Raw genomic sequence first — 21,573 nt, 5'->3', positions numbered from 1 at the left:
TTTGCAGACTCCATTTGGCAAATCTGACCATAATTCCATCCTCCTGATTCCTGCTTACAAGCAAAAACTAAAGCAGGAAGCACCAGTGACTAGATCAATAAAAACGTTGTCAGATGAAGCAGATGCTAAGCTACAGGACTGTTTTGCTAGCACAGACTGGAATATGTTCCGGGATACCTCCAATGGCACTGAGGAGTACGCCACATCAGTCACTGGCTTTATCAATAAGTGCATCGAGGACGTCGTCCCCACTGTGACTGTACGTACATACCCCAACCAGAAGCCATGGATTACAGGCAACATTTGCACTGAGCTAAAGGGTAGAGCTGCCGCTTTCAAGGTGCAGGACTCTAACCCGGAAGCTTACAAGAAATCCTGCTATGCCCTGCGACGAACCATCAAACAGGCAAAGCGTCAATACAGGGCTAAGATTGAATCATACTACACAGGCTCCGATGCTCGTCTTATGTGGCAGGGCTTGCAAACTATTACAGACTACAAAGGGATGCACAGCCGCGAGCTTCCCAGTGACACGAGCCTACCGGACGAGCTAAATCACTTCTATGCTCGCTTCGAGGCAAGCAACACTGGGGCATGGATGAGAGCATCAGCTGTTCCCGGACGACTGTGTGATCACGCTCTCCGTAGCCGACGTGAGTAAGACCTTTAAACAGGTCAACATACACAAGGCTGTGGGGCCAGACGGATTACCAGGACGTGTGCTCCGGGCATGTGCTGACCAACTGGCAGGTGTCTTCACGGACATTTTCAACATGTCCCTGATTGAGTCTGTAATACCAACATGTTTCAAGCAGACCACCATAGTCCCTGTGCCCAAGAACACAAAGGCAACCTGCCTAAATGACTACAGACCCGTAGCACTCACGTCCGTAGCCATGAAGTGCTTTGAAAGGTTGGTAATGGCTCACAACACCATTATCCCAGAAACCCTAGACCCACTCCAATTTGCATACCGCCCAAACAGATCCACAGATGATGCAATCTATTGCACTCCACACTGCCCTTTCCCACCTGGACAAAAGGAACACTTGTGAGAACGCTATTCATTGACTACAGCTCAGCGTTCAACACCATAGTACCCTCAAAGCTCATCACTAAGCTAATGATCCTGGGACTAAACACCTTCCTCTGCAACTGGATCCTGGACTTCCTGACAGGCCGCCCCCAGATGGTGAGGGTAGGTAGCAACACATCTGCCACGCTGATCCTCAACACTGGAGCTCCCCAGGGGTGTGTGCTCAGTCCCCTCCTGTACTCCCTGTTCACCCACGACTGCATGGCCTGGCACGACTCCAACACCATCATTAAGTTTGCAGACGACACAACAGTGGTAGGCCTGATCACCAACAACGACGAGACAGCCTATAGGGAGGAGGTCAGAGACCTGGCCGGGTGGTGCCAGAATAACAACCTATCCCTCAACGTAACCAAGAGTAAGGAGATGATTGTGGACTACAGGAAAAGGAGAACCGAGCACGCCCCCATTCTCATCGACGGGGCTGTAGTAGAGCAGGTTGAGAGCTTCAAGTTCCTTGGTGTCCACATCAATAACAAACTAGAATGGTCCAAACACACCAAGACAGTCGTGAAGAGGGCACGCCAAAGCCTATTCCCCCTCAGGAAACTAAAAAGATTTGGCAAGGGTCCTGAAATCCCAAAAAGGTTCTACAGCTGCAACATCGAGAGCATCCTGTCATGACATTGGCCTGTTGGGGGAGGTTTATGACCCCCATAAATACCTTTCCCCTTTTTCCTCTCCCTACTCTACCAATGTGACTATTGAAAATCCCTTTGTTAACATAGTCTGGGAACATCAAAAGGTGGGAAACGCAACCCTATTTCGGTAATCTAACCAGTTGAAAATATGCGTTGGTACTTAATGAATATGATGTCAGATCAGTTGGCGTCTGAGACATTATTACTGATGATAGGACGATAAACTGTATCTTGGAAAGTCTACACATTCTAGTTATCAGATTCACATGGAATTGTTGTGCAATTTAAATGTTTAAATATTAAACTATTTGTGAAAAGATTAAATGTAATTTTAGCTTCTAAATAAGAGAATTGGTTTTCATGAGTGAACTATGCGCAACTCAGTGGCCCCGCCCATGTGAACAGACATTGGTTGTAAACTATGAAACACGGCCCTCTCTACCAACCCTATCTAAGCCCCTTTACGAAAATGTAACTTCCTGTTACGAAGACGTGAGGACGACGGTCCTACGTTAAAAGGGCTCAAATAATAACGAAATTAGCATCTTGTTCAATGTGAAGGTGACGATCGACATGTCGAAAGGATGAATTTCGACTATACCAGCCAGAATATAGCACGAGCTTAAAAGTATGGCAACTTGGTATGAACTTTGAACTCCTATTCACCCCAGAAGTGATACCTCCTAGCCGTTGAGTTAGCAGCAGCCGCTGTAAACGTGGGCTAGGAAAGGACGGACGACGTGCCCAGTCTAACACACACAACGATACTACAACATATCCAGTTTACTACCAGAGACATTCTTCAGAGGACAGAGATACATGCTGGACAACCCGGCCTTCTATCTACGACCAATCTACCGAAGCGCAGCTCAGAGTAAATATTTATTGCATTTTCCTTTTTCAAATAGTCGGTTATTTAGAATGCATAAGATATTGTATTTACGATAGCATAGCTGCCTACGGACCGATTGAGGAACAAAAAGATTTTGTGTCTCTGTCTTCCCGCTCTTTCATTCAAAACCCAACTCCCTTTCTTTGTGTAACCAGCCGTCATATCTGTTCCGTCAGCTAGGGACGTTTTCCTTTATGACATAATTTGTAATCAATGTATGATACATTCTGTGTAGATGTAATTCTGTGTGATTATTTAGTAAATAATTAATTAAACCAAATTTTGTATTGCTGATTTAACTTGTTAGCCAGGGTTCGTGAAGATAACCAAGAATTTACAACTTTCAGATGAGACTGAATAAAGTGACGATTAAATATTGACTTCTACTGATGTAAAAGATTACTAGGTCTTTAAGAGATTATTCGGAAGATAACAGCTCTATAAACATTATTTCATGGTGCCCCGACTTTCTAGTTAATTTCATTTATCTGATTAGCTTAACCAGGTAATATTAATTACAGAGAGATGATTTTATAGAATAGCATGTCATATCACTTAATCCGGCATAGCCAAAGACACGACAATCCTGACTTGTTGCATCACTGCCTGGTACGGCAATTGCTCGGCCTCTGACCGCAAGGCACTACAGAGGGTAGTGCGTACGGCCCAGTACATCACTGGGGCTAAGCTGCCTGCCATCCAGGACCTCTACACCAGGCGGTGTCAGAGAAAGGCCCTAAAAATTGTCAAAGACCCCAGCCACCCCAGTCATAGACTGTTCTCTCTACTACCGCATGGCAAGCGGTACCGGAGTGCCAAGTCTAGGACAAAAAGGCTTCTCAACAGTTTTTACCCCCAAGCCATAAGACTCCTGAACAGGTAATCAAATGGCTACCCGGACTATTTGCATTGTGTGCCCCCCTCCCTCCCTCCCAACCCCTTTTTATGCTGCTGCTACTCTCTGTTTATCTTATATGCATAGTCACTTTAACTATACATTCATGTACATACTACCTCAATTGGGCCGACCAACCAGTGCTCCCGCACATTGGCTAACCGGGCTATCTGCATTGTGTCCCACCACCCACCACCCGCCAACCCCTCTTTTACGCTACTGCTACCCTCTGTTCATCATATATGCATAGTCACTTTAACCATATCTACATGTACATACTACCTCAATCAGCCTGACTAACTGGTGTCTGTATGTAGCCTCGCTACTATATATAGCCTGTCTTTTTACTGTTGTTTTATTTCTTTACTTACCTATTGTTCACCTAATACCTTTTTTGCACTATTAGTTAGAGCCTGTAAGTAAGCATTTCACTGTAAGGTCTACACCTGTTGTATTCGGCGCACGTGACAAATAAACTTTTTGATGTTCCACCGCTATAAATGCTGTGAATAACATTTAAACTAATGCCCATGTGCTCTCCATTAGAAATGCCTGTAACAGCATCCCCACCAAATCCTGCTGCTGAGGATGAACCACTGTCTACAGACCCTGCTGCTGAGGATGAACCACTGTCTACAGACCCTGCTCACTGGCATTCAGTTCTGACTGACAGAATTCGGACACAACTAGTTCACAGAGGACCAAGTGAGGTACCACCTAACTTTGTTTCCCAAGAAATGAGAGTGATGGAAGAAGTTGCCACCACCAGTATTTCAGGAAGACCTTGGTGAGTGATGAAAAAAAATCCCTAGAAGTTGGTTGGTGTATTCTGAAAGAAACAACAAACAGCCTCTTCTGCTGCAAATTCTCTTCTAAGAAGAAAATGTATTTAGAAAACTCAGGACTGACAGACTGGAAACATGCAATTTCTTTGCTGACTTCACACGACAGCAGTCCAGAACACCAAAACTGCATGAAAACAATGAAAGAACTGGCAATGAGGATCAAAAAAGGGGAAACAATTGACAAGCATGAGATGGCACTTATGGAGGCTGAGAGGATAAGATGGAGAGAGGTGTTGACACGTCTGACTGCTAATGTGCAGTCTCCGGCAATTAGAAATCTGGCACTAAGGGGACACACATAAACACTGTCCTCTCCATCAAATGGAAATATCCTCAGAGTTTGAACTGATGGCACAATCTGATCAGTCATAAAAGAGCACCTTAACCGTGTCCAAAAAGGGAGTCACACCACCAGCTACCTTGGCCACCAAATACAGAATGAACTCATTGATTTGTTGAGCAGCAAGGTCATTTCAATAATAGTGAGTGACATCAAGCTGGCAAAAATTATTCTCTATCATTCTAGATTGCACCTCAAATGTCAGCCACACTGAACAGTTGTCAGTTGTGATTAAAATTGTGTCACTGTAGGAGGAGCCCCACAAAGGAACATTTTATGGGGGTTTAGGAGGCAGAGTCCACAGGTCAACATTTGGCATCCCTGATTCTCAAAAGATTAGAGGAGGTAAAAATTCAAAGGACAATCTTATGATAATGGGGCCAACATGAGAGGCAAAAACAAAGGTGTCCAAGCCAGACTCCTGGAAATGAATCCAAGAGCTCTATTTGTGTCATGTGGGGCTCACACATTGAACCTGGTTGTGGCTGATACTGCTAAAAGTTCTGTCGATGCCACACTTTACTTTGACATCTTACACAAACTATATACCTTGTTCTCAGCCTCCACACAGCGATGGGCCATCCTGAAAAAACACATGGACATCCCTTTGAAGATGTGGACTGAGACAGGGTGGGAGAGTAAAGATAAGAGTGTCGAGCCACTGAGGTAGCAGGCAGCAGCAGTGAGAGAGGCACTGATTGAGTTGAGGGATCAAACCAAAGACCCTGTGATAAAGACTGAGGCCCAGTCCTTGTCAGAGGTGGGATCATACCGCTTCAGCATCTGTACAGTGGTGTGGTATGACATCTTGAGCCAGATCCAACATGTGAGCAAGCTGATGCAGTCTCCCAGTATGCATGTGGATGTTGCAGTTAGTCTTCTCAGAAAGACAGAGAGGTCTCAGCAACTACAGGGCAACAGACTTTATGACTGCAGAAATGTCAGTCAAGGATATTTGTGAGGGTATAAATATAGAGGCCGTTCTACAACAAAAAAGGCTGAGGTCCACAAAGCGGCACTTTTCATACAAATAATTTGATGAGCCTTTGAGTGATGCCCTGAAGAAGCTGGAGGAGACATTTTTCAATGTCATTGTTGATGCTGCAACCTCAGCCCTTCAGGAAATATTTTCCACATTGGAAAATGTGAGAGAGAAGTTGAGTGCTGTCAACCTTCCAAAGTCTCTCAAATGAGGAGTTGACAGAACAATGTGAGGCCCTTAGTATGACACTGCACTATGAAGAACTCTCAGACTTGGATGGCAGAGAGCTTGCACAGGAACTGAAGAACTTGCCTGACTTGCCATCAAAAACCATGACCCTGCTTGAGCTGCTGAAATGTATACACGAAAGGGAGCTCTCAGAAATGTATCCAAATTTGTGGACTGCTCTCAGAATTTGTCTTACTCTTCCAGTGACCCGTAGCTGAAGCAGAGGAGCTTTTCAGAGCTGAAGCTCATCAAATCCTTCCTAAGGTCCACCATGTCACAGGAACGCCTTAGTGGCCTTGCTGTCATCAGTCTTGCTAGGCAGATTTCTTATGATGATGGAATTGATGACTTTGCATCAAGGAAGGCAAGAAAGGTTTAGGGTTTAGATGGCAGTTGTGCAATTTAGTGTGTGTTTTTTTTAAGTGCAATAGTGTAATAATCAGGTTCTTTCCTCTATGTGTGTTACTCTATTTGTGTGCAATTTAGTTTTATCTGTGTTTTCTGTTAGCAATAGGATAATTTGATTCTCTTATTTGTATTTTTATACTACAATTTGATTCCATTTGTCTTTGTTACTTCTTTTTGATATTTATGAGTTATTGTTGTATATATTTATATAGTTTTAAATGTTATGATTATTTATGTGTTGGGGGTTCATACAAGCTAGAACCGCCAGGTGTCACTCAGAGCCCATCCAGTGAGAAGGTCTATTCACTTTATGGCCTCTGTGTGACAGTGATGGAGTTACAGAAAAAAACAGAATTTTTGCGGTCCAAACACTTAAAAGACACACCCTCGTCCACTTACCCTCGCCGTATGCCCTTGGGGATATCCCAGTCACCATTAAGGGCCGTCCAAATTATTAGCCAAGCAAGGGAAGTTTGCAACGTAAGCCCCCCAGGGCTCGTTTTTAGTCGAGTTTACTATTATGTTAATACTTCGGAGCCTGAAACTCATCATAATTCAATTCGCGACGATTGAACATCCGCTAAGAAAAGTCCGCCAAAAACTAAAACCTCAACGTCAATATATGGAGTCAACATACAAGTGCAAGTAAAGACGAATGTAAATAAGTTAGAAATGGTGCTACAAATGCAAACACGTCTCGTAAAAGTAATGATGGTTAGATTTGGGAAATTGTAGCTATAAAACATTTTCGTTCTTCACTACTTCATTTTCGTTCTTCCGGCTAGGCATCCTAACGTTATTTAGCTAATTAATTTGCTAGCTATCATACAGTATGCGTATATTAATAATTGTATATTTAATGTAAGTAGAAATGCAATCATAATTGACTGTAGCGCATATAAAGCACCCTCAAATTACCGGTGGCTGAAAACACAATCATCACGGGATGAACGAGTGACGGATTTCCGACCAAGGGCGTTCCATTTAAAAATCATTCCTTCCTCCCTCGCGCTGCAAGTGTTTATTCGTCATGAGGGGGCGCTCAAGATAGGGGCATGAGAGGTCGTAGCATTTCTAGCTGAGGAACAATTTTGGGGTTTTATTACAAAGTTTATACATTTTAGGCTGTAGTTGCAACAAACAAAAAAAAAAGCCATACAATGTAGGTATTTTGAATTGTTTTGTAATTAATCAAGCCATTGAAATAGATTTTTTTTTTACGATTTCCAACCAACAAGCTAGCTATGAAAGTTTCAGCGTGTTTAGCTAACATTAGCTAGCTAACGTCTTCATATAGTTAGCAGCATGGAGTCAGGACATAACAAAACTGTTGCTGAGATAATGGATGTTGAGATGTCCAAGGAGAAAAGAGGAATTGCAGAAACCCATTCATATGCTTGCAGTGTAGAAAAGCGGGGTGAATGTGATTCATACCCGAATACACCAACCAAGGAGCAACTTCCAAAAAGGCTGAGAAGCGAACCATCACTGAGCCAACGACAGGACAACATCGTGCGGGAGATGGATTATGCTGTTGGTAGATGTCAACCACATTCAATTCATTGTTGTGAATACTTATGCTACCAATATCAAGTCAAGTAACTGTATTTATTTAGATACATTAAGAGGAAAATAAGTAAAATTATGCATAATTTCCCATTAGCCAAAGTAATGTGGGGTGGAGATTGTAATACAGTATTACATGATAATCTAGATAGATGGCCTCCTAAGGATAGCAATTCTGATTGTGAGATAAGGAATATATGTCTAAGGTTAGGTGTTCTAGAAATTTGGAGACATAAGATTATGTTTACATGGAGTACCAAAGATTTATCTATACAATCCGGTATTGATTTCTGTCTGATATCTGAAGATATGGCTGACAAAGTTGATACAGTCTCAATTGAACCAAAGATTTTTAACAGACCACACAGGGATTTCAGTAAAGATAAATATGCTTGGTTTGTCAACAAAAAAAGTTAGTAAAGGTTACTGGAAATTTAACAAGACTTTACTAGACAATTAAGTATTTAAGAAGGAAGTAGAAGGAATTATTGATAAATATTGGAACCGTGCGTGTGTTATGAATACGTTTGGAAGTTACTGGGAACTAATGAAATGTGATATAAGGGTGTTGGCTATTTCAATGGGGAAAGAAATCGCCCGTGCCAAGAGAAAGAATATAACATCATAAAGGGAATAATGGATTATACAACAAAAAACTGATTGAACTATAAGGAATTACTGGAGCTATCATCAGTGTAAATGCAGTTAGTGTATCTAGGAGGAAAAGGCCCAGGCAGTGTTTGTAGAACCAGAACAGTATTTGGAATGTCTTCCCTAAGTATTTATTTCACTCTGTTGGTGGTTTAGAATTTCTGCTTCCATGGAATTTTGATGTTGATAAAATCCCAGTAAAATTGGCCAAATTCTATAAGCAGGCACCTTTATCTTGGATGTTAGCCTATAAAAATACTTTCTATGGAACAACAAAGATATGCGATTTAAAAATAAGTCTTTTTTTTTTCATTACTGGTTTAAGAATAAAATTATTTTGGTTGGTCAGTTACTGAATGAGGATGGATATCAACTCTCATATGGGGAATTTCTTGCTCATTTTAGAATTCCAATAACCCCGAAAGAATATGCAATTGGGGTGGCAGCTAGCCTAGTGGTTAGAGCATTGGACTAGTAACCGAAAGGTTGCAAAATCGAATGCCTGAGCTAACAAGGTACAAATCTGTCGTTCTGCCCCTGAACAAGGCAGTTAACCCACTGTTCCTAGGCCGTCATTGAAAATAAGATTTTGTTCTTAACTGACTTGCCTAGTAAAATAAAAAATAGTTTTTGATGCGATTCCAAAGGGGATTGTATTTCTTTTAAATTCCTCTGTGGTTGATGTAAGTAACATATATTTTAAATGAAAATATATTCATTGGCAATATTAACATCCTCAAAGATAAACGTAGTAATTAATAAACAGATTAGAAATATTGTTTGTGATACTACATTTCCCTCAGCAAGATGTTTTGGGTGAAATAGCTATGGTGATATACAATGGGGGAAAGCTAGGAAAATTCCTAACAAATACTGTCAGTAACAAGGTAAAGGAAGTTTCATTTAAAATGTTACATTTAATTTATCCTGTGAAACATGTTTTGCAAAGATTCAAGCTGAATATTGACTATAATTGTGATTTCTGTGTTTTTTTCTTTTTACCTGTATTTATAGTATATTTTTGGGGGATTGACATACAGAACTTTGTTACAAAGAAAACGGGACAGGTTGTACATTCATGGTTTTGATATGATTTATTTCAGTATTTCTGACAATGACATATGTAGTATATTTAATTCAACTGCTAGTAATATTAGGTAAATTGAGATGCAAATGGTCTAATTCAAAACCTATTTTCTTCCCTTTATAAATGAATTTAAACAATATGGCACTACTTTAACAAAAAATGAAAAACAAAAAGGCAAAACTTGTATTATTAATGATTATGATTTGTTTCTTTAGGATTCCTGGCAATGTAAATAGTTTATGTATGCTTGTTTGCATGTGACTATTCCTTTTATCTGTTGATAATTGTAAATAAAATACAAATAATTAATTAAAAACAGTGTATACTCGTCAGACGTAATGATACGTCATCAGAAGTGTCCACTTAAGGGCTGAGGGGATAGGGTGTGTCTTTTAAGTGTTTGGATTGCGGCCACTGTCAATGGGCTGGGCTTGAGATGCTGGTTGGGTTGACTCGCCCTTCCGCCAAGCCTGACGAGAATGAGCCTGCAGGCCTTTCCAAGTCATTTAAACAGGTTTAGGCTACTGTGCGCGGATTACGTTTCAAACTAGGGTGGGGCTTTCAGATTTGATCAGTAAAAAAGGTGTCGCCTACAAACCCATACGGTATTTGGACGCCTGACCGCTTCTATCCGCACTGTCTGGTCTGTCTTTGTCGAATATGTTTCGCTGTGGACTTGCGTATCCAAGATGCAGGTGGATCGTACCACTTCTTTTGCTTTTTGCGATTATATTTGACATTATTGCAATTGCTGCTACTTCGGGATGGGTTGAGGACAAGGACGCAATGTCCCACTACGCAAGTATGTGGAGTCAATGCCGAGGTCGGAATGACATCTGGGACTGCAAATCTCTCATGGAATTCTGTAAGTATCATATTGAAAGAATCTATAAAAATTCACTTAACAGCCCTAATCATAGTGACAAGGAAAATGTCACTATTAATTGTTTGACAATATAGCCTACTGTACTATAGTGTATGTATTCAGAATTTGATTTGGAGACTGCTCACAGTAAGAGGCTGATTTCCGGTGGGTGTAATTTGTAGAACGTTCCAACAGGAATCTGTTCCAAAGTACAAGGTTTGCCAACAAACAACGCATACAAACTAGCATGATCAGTTCAACTAGCTGCCGAAAAACGTAATTAAATAACCCACTCCCTACAACGTTGTATGCGTTTGTTGGCAACCTTGTTATTTCTGAAGTTTTTGGAACAGATTCCTGTTGGAACGTTCCACAAATTATACCCACCCTCTGATCAAGATCATAATAACTAATATTCAGCCTACACAGTACAAAAGGTATTCCGCAGAGACATTTCATTAGTTGTATATTTTTTGTTGGGCAAGTGCATGGGCCTACTTCATGAACAACCTATTTGTTTACTTCGGTCCACAATTCCTTTTACTTAAGTTTACTTTTACTCAACAAGCAAAGAAATGCTCTCCTGTGAGTTTTTCAATGGCAAAGTGGCAGCCAGTCATAGTAAACTTCGATCAACACTTTATTTTCCCTGTTTCCCATTGTCTTTACCCCCTGTTTGTTGGTGTTTTCCTGCACATTTTACAGCTACTATAACATCTCAACTCATGGTAATCAGAAAACATTTCTGATCAAGTACATATCCACTCAGATCCTTTCTCATACTAAATTAAAATGTTGGCTGCTTTAGATATATTGTAAGAATAGAAATCAAACGTCAGAGGCTGCGTCAAATTTTTAACATGCAACCAATGTTCCAATTCTTAACAATAGTATATAATAGAACAAAATATAATAGAGAATTGCCTTTGAATATTGGTATTAACAGGCAGGATGGATTCATATCAAGTTGCTTTCTCAGTCATGTTCTCAGGGCTATTTTTAGACTTGTGATGAGTGCCCCTACCAAGCTGGAGAGGTCCTGCTACAAACCGCTGCCTGACAATCTGTGGCGAGAAAAGATTGAGAAAATACCTCTGTCTTCACTTGATGCTGGTAAAAAATATCCATGTCTGGTACATTCGGAACATATGCTATTACTCAGAACTCAGGATGTACTGCTGCAGTCAGTCAGTTAGGACAGCTGTGTTGTCATTCAGGTAGCAGTCCTAATGGAGGAATAGTTTCAGCTCTCAGTAAACAACATTGTTGATGTTATAAGGAGAGGAAAAGACAGTTACACTTATCCCAGTGTCCTTGCTCAGTCAGTGGGTTACTTACCCCAGTGTCCTTGCTCAGTCGGTGGGTTACTTACCCCAGTGTCCTTGCTCAGTCGGTGGGTTACTTACCCCAGTGTCCTTGCTCAGTCGGTGGGTTACTTACCCCAGTGTCCTTGCTCAGTCGGTGGGTTACTTACACAAATGCAACAATTAATTTACCCTAAACTGTGGGATTGCATAGCCCACTAGTGAACAAAGCAGGCAGGTGGAATTGGTATAATTGTACCCTTCATTTTCATACCATAAAAAGTTAGTTTATAACTAGTCAGATAATACAAATCAAGGAGAATGATTTATTCTGTTTTATTATGCGGTGTATGTGGAGTCAGTGCTGCTGGTCCAAGGTTAACAATGTTTGGGTGAGTGCAGTTGGCTGTAATGTCGCTATCTGACTGGTGCCATCAAGATGAACTAGTATTGACGTATTACCACTGGAACACAACTATGTTGTGATTAATCAACCTCAGCCGGATGTTGTCCATTCCAAGGGCCACTTCCTGTCCCTTCCTGGGTGGGAGATGGCATGGATGGATTCTCTGCAATTAGTGGTGTCATGTTGCATGGATGATGTTATGGGATTTGTTTTTCACAATCAAACCCATGTGAACATTTTACATTTTCTCTGTATATTGTGTAATAACACAGTAATTACACTTGTATCAACATTGTTTTAATATTGTCAGACTAATTTTGTCAGACTAATTTATTAATCACTCAATAATAGGAATTGCTTAATGGGGTTGAGCGTTTTTGTGTGATTATTAGGCTATGTAATTTTTTTTTTTGCCTAATCAATGTGATAGAGCCTACCTAAAACTGCAAGCATACCTCTTAGCTTGGAGTCGCATAACGAACTTGCTCATTTAAAATGCACAGTGCATGAATGAAATCAACAGTACTCAAACATGTACCTGACCAAAACAGTGCCAAAATCAATTATAGAATCTGTAATTAATCGCTGTAGACGACGACTCAACTGATTCAATCGATTTAAGTTCAGACCCATACTTTTTCAAATTAGCAACATTGGTTTGCCATTGGTTGTTTATTTTGAACTTGATTAGGAAAGACACAAGACGGATATTCCCCTTCTGGAGAGTATTTAGACTCAGGCGTATTTGTGAGCTATCTTCGGCCCTGTGAGCTGTCCACATCACAATGTTTGAATTAGATTAAAGTACTCACACTAGCATTTTAAAGAGATCCTTCACTAGCATTTTAAAGAGATCCTTCACTAGCATTTTAAAGAGATCCTTTGCAACAGTCAAACAACTAACAGTCGGCTACTAATACACTAAAACTGTTCTCGACCATGGACTTGAGATCCAGAGAAGCACATCATTTTGAGTGTGAGAATATCTACATTTTCTGAACACAAGGGACATTATCTTTTCTAACGCCACCTCTCTGTACATCTGTTTAATGTTTGAGTGATACTCTACTGTATGGTTTAGTACACACGAAGTTAAACTTGTTAGACGAGGATCCCGTTGTCTGTTAGAGGCAAGTGAAGGCATGACTGCAGTGCCTGAAGCTCAGGCGTAGGCTGCCTGCCATTTAATCCTGATGGTAGACAGAGAGTGAATAATTTAAGGTGTGAGCTCTGCATTTGTGTGCAACAGATGTCAGTTAATAACCTACCACCAGTAATGTGTGTTGAAATACGATGCCGTTGTGATACTGTAGAACAAAGGTTTGCTCCGCATTGCTTTGTGTTGCGGCATGACAATGTACTACCCTCCTCACCTAATACAGGTGTAAATATTAGACTATAAATTGGGCCTTCCTCTATTATACTTATGCTAAATAGTTTATTCTATTCTACTGACATTTGCTTTTTGTTCATGTTTTTATATTTTCTTATTTGTTGTTGCGTTGTCCAGCATGAACCTGCCAGTAACCATGTGTTTCATGTACATACGACTCTAATAAAACTTGGAACTTGAAACTACTACAAGCGAGGGTACTTCCTGCAACATTGTGCAAGCACATTGCTGGTTTCTTTAACATTCAAGAGAAGGAGATCAAACCAGACCCCTAAATAGCTATCAGTCTCTCATTCACAACCTAATCTGATTGGGGGACAAATCTTTCATTTGTGAGAATTTCTTATTGCAGAATTCCATGGACAATGTGTTTAAACGTAGTGGATGCATAATTACAACTTTTCTTTAAATGAGTTCTTGTTTTTTGGTGACCTCCTGGCCCTGTAATCTTGTTATTGTTGGGTGTGGTAGGATGTTTATTTTTTTAAATTGTTTTTGTTAAATACACATCTAATTTACATAAATAGTCACACCTCTGAGTCAATACATGTTAGAATCACATTTATTCAAATACTACCCACCACTGCGACCTGTACGCTCTCGTTGGCTGGCCCTCGCTTCATACTCGTCGCCAAACCCACTGGATCCAGGTCATCTACAAGTCTCTGCTAGGTAAAGCCCCGCCTTATCTCAGCTCACTGGTCACCATAGCAGCACCCACCCGTAGCACGCGCTCCAGCAGATATCTCACTAGTTACCCCCAAAGCCAATTCCTACTTTGGCCGCCTTTCCTTCCAGTTCTCTGCTGCCAATGACTGGAATGAACTGCAAAAATCACTGAAGCTGGAGACCCATATCTCCCTCACTAACTTTAAGCATCAGCTGTCAGAGCAGCTTACTGATCACTCTACCTGTACACAGCCCATCTGTAAATAGCCCACCCAACTACCTTATCCACATATTGTTATTTATTTTTGCTCTTTTTCACCCCAGTATCTCTACTTGCACATCATCATCTGCACGTCTATCACTCCAGTGTTAATGCTAAATTTAGGTATTTCGCCACTATTGCCTATTTATTGCCTTACCTCCCTAATCTTACTACATTTGCACACACTGTACATGGATTTTTCTATTGTGTTATTGACTGTACATTTGTTTATCTCATGTGTAACTGTTGTTTTTGTCGCACTGCTTTGCTTTAACTTGGCCAGGTCGCAGTTGTAAATGAGAACTTGTTCTCAACTGGCCTACTTGGTTAGATAAAGGTGAAATAAAACAATAAAAAAAGAACTTAACACACCTGGATTGCACATTATTCTTTTTCATATTCTTCAAGTTCTGTCAAGTTGGTTGTTGATCTTTGCTAGACAGACATTTTTCAAGTCTTGCCATGTATTTTCAGGACGATTTTAAGTCAAAACTGTATCTAGGCCACTCAGGAACATTCAATGTCATCTTGGAAAGCAACTCCAGTTAATATTTGGCCTTGTGTTTTAGGTTATTGTCCTGCTGAAAGGTGAATTTGACACACAGTGTACAGTCGTAGCCAAAAGTTTTGAGAATGACACTTATTCATTTTCATAAAGTCTGCTGCCTCAGTGTCTTTAGATATTTTTGTCAGATGTTACTATGGAATACTGAAGTATAATTACAAGCATTTCATAAGTGTCAAACGCTTTTATTAACAATTACATGAAGTTGATGCAAAGAGTCAATATTTGTAGTTTGACCCTTCTTTTTCAAGACTTCTGTAATCCGCCCTGGCATGCTGTCAATTAACTTCTGGGCCACATCCTAACTGATGGCAGCCCATTCTTGCATAATCAATGCTTGGAGTTTGTCAGAATTTGTGGGTTTTTGTTTGTCCAGTCGCCTCTTGAGGGTTGACCACAAGTTCTCAATGGGATTAAGGTCTGGGGAGTTTCCTGGCCATGGACCCAAAATATTGATGTTTTGTTCCCCGAGCCACATAGTTATCACTTTTGCCTTATGGCAAGGTGCTAAATCATGCTGGAAAAGGCATTGTTCATCACCAAACTGTTCCTGGATGGTTGGGAGAAGTTGCTCTCGGAGGATGTGTTGGTACCATTCTTTATTCATGGCTGTGTTCTTATGCAAAATTGTGAGTGAGCCCACTCCCTTGACTGAGAAGCACATGAATGGTCTCGGGATGCTTTACTGTTGGCATGACACAGGACTAATGGTAGTACTCACCTTGTCTTCTCCGGACAAGCTTTTTTCCGGATGCCCCAAACAATCAGAAAGGGGATTCATCAGAGAAAATGACTTCACCCCAGTCCTCAGCAGTCCAATCCCTGTACCTTTTGCAGAATATCAGTCTGTCCCTGATGTTTTTCCTGGAGAGAAGTGGCTTCTTTGCTGTCCTTCTTGACACCAGGCCATCCTCCAAAATTCTTTGCCTCACTGTGCGTGCAGATGCACTCACGCCTGCTGCCATTCCTGAGCAAGCTCTGTACTGGTGGTGTCCCGATCCTGCAGCTGAATCAACTTTAGGAGACGGTCCTGGAGCTTGATAGATGATCCGATAAATGGTTGATTTAGGTGCAATCTTACTGGCAGCAATATCCTTGCCTGTGAAGCCCTTTTTGTGCAAAGCAATGATGACGGCACGTGTTTCCTTGCAGGTAACATGGTTGAAAGAGGAAGAACAATGATTCCAACCACCACCTGCCTTTTTGAAGCTTCCAGTCTGTTATTCAAACTCAATCAGCATGACAGAGTGATCTCCAGCCTTGTCCTTGTCAACACTCACACCTGTGTTAATGAGAGAATCACTGACATGATGTCAGCTGGTCCTTTTGTGGCAGGGCTGAAATGCAGTGGAAGTGTTTTTTGGGATTCAGGTCATTTGCATGGCAGAGGGACTTTGCAATTAATTGCAATTCATCTGATCACTCTTCATAACATTCTGGCGTATATGCAAATTGCAATCATACAAACTGAGGCAGCAGACTTTGTGAAAATTATTATTTGTGTCATTTTCAAAACTTTTGGCCACGACTATGTTGGAAGGCAGACTAAACCAGGTTTTCCTCTAGGATTTTGCCTGTGCTTAGCACTATTCCATTTCTTTTTATCCTAAAAAACACTCCCTGGTCCTTGCAGATTACAAGCATACCCATAACATGATGCAGCGACCACCATGCTTGAAAATATGAAGTGGTACTCCGTGATGTGTTGGATTTGCCCCAAAACGTAACGCTTTGTATTCAGGACATAAAGTTAATTTGTTTGGCACTTTTTGTTTTTTACAGTTTACAGTAGTGCCTTATTGCAAACAGGATGCATGTTTTGGAATATTTGTATTCTTTACAGGCTTCCTTCTTTTCACTCTGTCATTTAGGTTAGTTTGTGGAATAATAACAATGTTGTTGTTCCATCAGTTTTCTCTTATCACAACCATTGAACTCTGTAATTGTTTAAAAGTCACCATTGGCCTCACGGTAAAATCCCTGAGCGGTTTCCTCCCTCTCCGGCAACTGAGTTAGGAAAGACACCTTGTTCTTTGTAGTGACTTGGTGTATTGATACACTTTGGATGGTGTAAGTAATAACTTCACCATGCTCCAAGGGATATTCAATGTCTGCTTTTTACATTTTTACCCATCTCCCTGTTCTTTGTGGTTGAATCTGTGTTTGAAATTCACTGCTCGACTGAGGGACCTTACAATTATCTGTATGTGTGGTGTACAGAGATGAGGTAGTCATTCAAAAACACTATTATTGCCATACAACTTATTATGTGACTTGTTAAGCACACTTTTACTCCTGAACATATTTAGACTTGCCATAACAAAGGGGTTGAATACTTATTGACTCAAGACATTTAAACTTTCATTTGTAATGAATTTGTGAAAATGTCTTAACAGAATTCCACTTTGACAAAATGGGGTATTGTGTGTAGGCCAGTGACACAAAATCTAAATTTAAATTCATTTTAAATTCAGGCTGTAAAACAACTATGTGAAACAAGTAAAGGGGTGTGACTACTTTCTGAAGGCACTTTACTAAACATTGCTTGTTGATGTGTCTTCAGCTTGGGCCCAGGCTGTGGCAGCTCTTATGATCATCGGCCTCATCATCCTCATCATCGCCTTCATCATCTCCTGTATCGCTCTCTGCTGCACCCTCAACATCAGCCTTCTGCCTGTCATCGGGGCCCTGCTCTTCATCACTGGTAAGAAACACAACACCTTTCTGTTCTTCTTGGGGCGGTTTCTTGGGGCGGTTTCCTGGATTAATTTTACTCCTGGACTAAAAAGCAATCTCCATTAAATGCTTTTTAGCCCAATATTAGGTGTAATCTGTGTCAGGGAAACCACTCCCTTATGTTTTTGTACTTCCAGTGTCTGAGCTAATGGAGGAGAAGTTAGTTATTGAAGATGTAGTGAAATATTAACAACTGGATTTCCTTTTTTGTTAATTTGGCCTGCCTCAAAATGTATTGCTCCAAACCGCAAACTACAATTACTCTCATACTTTAGTGCTTCCTATGCTCCTCCACGTTCCGAGGGGGCTCAAGTAGCATGGCAGCCATAGCTACTGTGGAGTTGGCGAGTCCTAAAGCTAGTCTTCTTCTTATTTGAACCGTTGCCAATGAGGAGAGGGAGTTGTTTGTGTCCCTACTCTGCTCTGAGGTTCAAGGAAGGGCTGAGAGAATGTTCTGCGTCTGGCTGAATCACAGCACTGATAGTGAGATCATAGGAACACTCCCCTTCCTCGCAACTGCCCATGCCCCCCCTTCTGCAGCTGCCACCCTAGTGTGAAACCTGATAGCCCAGCCCAGCCCGGCCTATGCCTAGGGGAAAAGAGAGGCTGCACAGTCACTCAGAATTACCCTGAAACTGTCTGTCAGACATAGCTGAATCATAGAGGTGTCTGACTATAAAGCTGCCGTCCTCTCATGGGAATGTTTTCCCAGTGTTTAGAGTGTAGTAAATAAGTATTAGTATTTAGTACTAGTTCTGACTGGATCACCAGTATATGTGGCTGTAAAGTAGTAACAGTAGTAATCATCACTATGTGATCCATTGTTTGATCCCACTTTGTGATTCGCCATCCATACAGTGAATGTGTAAAATATCAACTTTACCTCACAGTACATCCACTTTCTAATCTAGTTATCCACCTTCTAATCTAAATGACACATGCTCTAACTTGTTGTTACGTCTAAGCCCTAGAGACTTAAGTTCACACACCCTCACGCTAGTTTTGGTAGACTCTCACTTATGTGTCACTGTTCCACAGAGTCAGCCTCCTCCCCTGTTTGGAATGATCCAGCACTGACAAATCTCTGTTCTGCCTGTTTCTCACCACAGTGGTCATTCAGTTCATCGCCCTCATCATCTACCCAGTCAAGTTCAATGACCTGATCTTCGAGGGCCGCTACGACTACACCTGGGCCTACGGCTTCGGCTGGGGGGCCACCATCCTCTGCATCGGCTGTGGGATCCTCTTCTGCTGCCTACCTCGCTACGAGGACGAGCTCACGGGCCTCGCCAAGACCAAATACATCTATACCTCAGCTTAGAGGAACCACGGACACCCCCAGGCTACATCTCAATAGTCTGAAATTACTTCCCTTCTCCTCATCTCCTTCCCTTTATCTTCTTCTTCCCTTCTTCTCTTCTCTTCATCTCCTTCCCTTCATCTGCACTGAGGAAAACAACACAGGACAGTGAAAGCAATATAGTAGTCACCTACCAGGAATCTACTTTCACCTGCTCAGGTTCTTTCAAATCAGCCAGATGAAGGAAAGGAAGCCCACTTTAGACTATTGAGATGCAGCCCCAGGCGGACAGAAGTCTATTGAGATGCAGCCCCAGGCGGACAGAAGCACCTCTGCCACCACAGAGGACACTGACACTTAGACATATCATTGGAGGTTACTTTTGTCATTTCTAACAACGCTGAATGCCCTCTCCGTTGGAAGGATCCCGTAGATGTGCCCTATTTCCGACCCTATACTGATCCCTAGATTGATTTGAGTGGTCCACATGTTACCAAGGGAGGTTGCCAGGTATGGCTATTCCAGAGGCTTTTTTTCTATCACCTTTGATGTTTTTCCACGTTTGATGTTTGTGTAGAGTAGTTGAAATGACTCAGATGCAATATTGCAGATTATACATAAAAAATGTGCATAAACTGCCATAACCTTATCCTTAAATTAGTTCAATGCAAAATCACAGAAGTGCACTTAATATCAACAGTAAGGACTCCATCCAAGAGTTGATGGATAATGTCAAGTGTTCTAACCAGCTGACTTAGAGGGTGTATGTCCCACACACAAAGCTAATGTATTTGACTGCAGGATTGTTGGATGTTTTAAGATTTTCAAAAATGTATTCACTTTAATCCAAATTTGAATGGTTCAGGTCATTTACTGGCTAAACTGAATTGTAAGTACAGTAGAGAAAATGTAAACATGAATGTATGGTGCAAGGAAAGAGGCAAATGTTGATTTGCTTTTATTCAATTAGTTTAAGAATTCTGTTTCTAGTCATTGTATTATCCTTTTTTTACATTTGTTTTCTTACTCCAACAAGGACAATGTTCTTGATTGGCTATGATTGGGTATGACAATGGGTATTGCTGGACAGTTTTCTTGATTGGGTATGACAATGGGTATTGCTGGATTGCATTGTTGTGACAAGTGAAAACTAAAACACAAATAAAGGAGAAATACACATTTGGGCTGGATTCAATCTGTAGTGCCGAAGTGTTATAGCGTGATTGAACTTTAAAAGCAATGTTTCCGTGTTCGCGGAGACTGCATTCACGGAAAAATTAGCATATCATATGTCGGCTCAATCAAAAATCACTTTTAAATTTAAACCGCGCTACAACGCTGATATTCGGCACTGCAGATTGAATGTCCATTCCATGTGCTGATAATGGTAACCAACATGAAGCACCCAACCACAGACTTTTACATATACAGTTCATTCAGCATTTGACTTATAAATGTTTGCAGAAGACAATGTAGCATCTTTCAACAGCATCAGGTGATGAGTCTGCTACAGAAGACTAGTAGTGTCATGACATACTCGGATGTGCCTTCATTTTTCATAATTGCAAAATGTGTGGTTGACATTGAATGGGACTTTCTATGGACTCAATTCCATTTCAACTGAAATATGACAAGGTCAAATCGATATTCTGGTGATAATCTTTTGGGTTTATTTAGTCCTTTAAATACACAACTTTCAGCAGTGTCTTTTTATGCAATAAAGAGTTTTTTTTTTTTTCCCATCAAGTTTATATCTTCAGACCGTGTTTGCGTGTGTCTCCATGGCTGTGTGTGTGCATGTGTTGGTGAGGGAACTCGGTTGTAGTCTTACTGTTAAGTAACAATAGTAGAACACACAATTGCAACACAGGTAATATTTTCTAAACGTAGTTGTACATCAGCAGTTTTTCTCTTATGTCAGTCACTGACAGTCACTTAATTAGCATGTCGGCTAACAATTTAGTGTTTAGTATCTAAACTTGCAAGGCACGTGCCCGTGATCAGGGGCCCTGACCTCCATTGATTAAAAATAAAATAAAAAAATGTATAGTCACTTTCACTCAGATATCATTAACATGGCATAATTCATGACAAACTGTGTGGAATTTGTTATAAAACTGCAAAATGTTCTCTCCACCCCATGGCAAAATGTGTAGAATTCCAGAAAACTTGCTTTAAACCTTCAAATATTTTCCACCCCATGGCAAAATGGGTAGAAATGTACTTTTAAATATACTTAAACAATTCTCTCCACCATCAACAGGTGGGCAACTAAAATGTTTTGCCCACAAGGTATGCGGCCCCCCAACCAAATCTCACTCGGGGCCCAAAAAAGGCAGTGTGTGTGTGTGTGTGTGTGTGTGTGTGTGTGTGTGTTAATAAAAAAAAAATGGCACAATTGACTGTTTTGCACAGGTAGGTCACTCAAGACTGACTTTAAAA

General features: G+C 40.9%; 1 protein-coding gene across 1 annotated transcript; it reads left to right on the top strand.

Annotated features, from left to right (window-relative positions):
- The first annotated feature begins 10,245 nt into the window (after nucleotides 1-10,245).
- On the top strand, nucleotides 10,246-20,873 carry LOC100196698 (PERP, TP53 apoptosis effector). Its single transcript, NM_001141720.1, is given in 3 exon segments — nucleotides 10,246-10,496; nucleotides 17,659-17,799; nucleotides 18,941-20,873. Coding segments are annotated over 3 exon segments (558 nt in total). The 5' UTR covers nucleotides 10,246-10,291; the 3' UTR covers nucleotides 19,153-20,873.
- The last annotated feature ends 700 nt before the right edge of the window (nucleotides 20,874-21,573 follow it).

This window comes from Salmo salar, chromosome 28, assembly GCF_965601325.2.
Source record: "Salmo salar chromosome 28, fSalSal1, whole genome shotgun sequence".
Lineage (NCBI taxonomy): Eukaryota > Metazoa > Chordata > Actinopteri > Salmoniformes > Salmonidae > Salmo > Salmo salar.
This window is presented reverse-complemented; position numbering and strand designations above follow the sequence as displayed.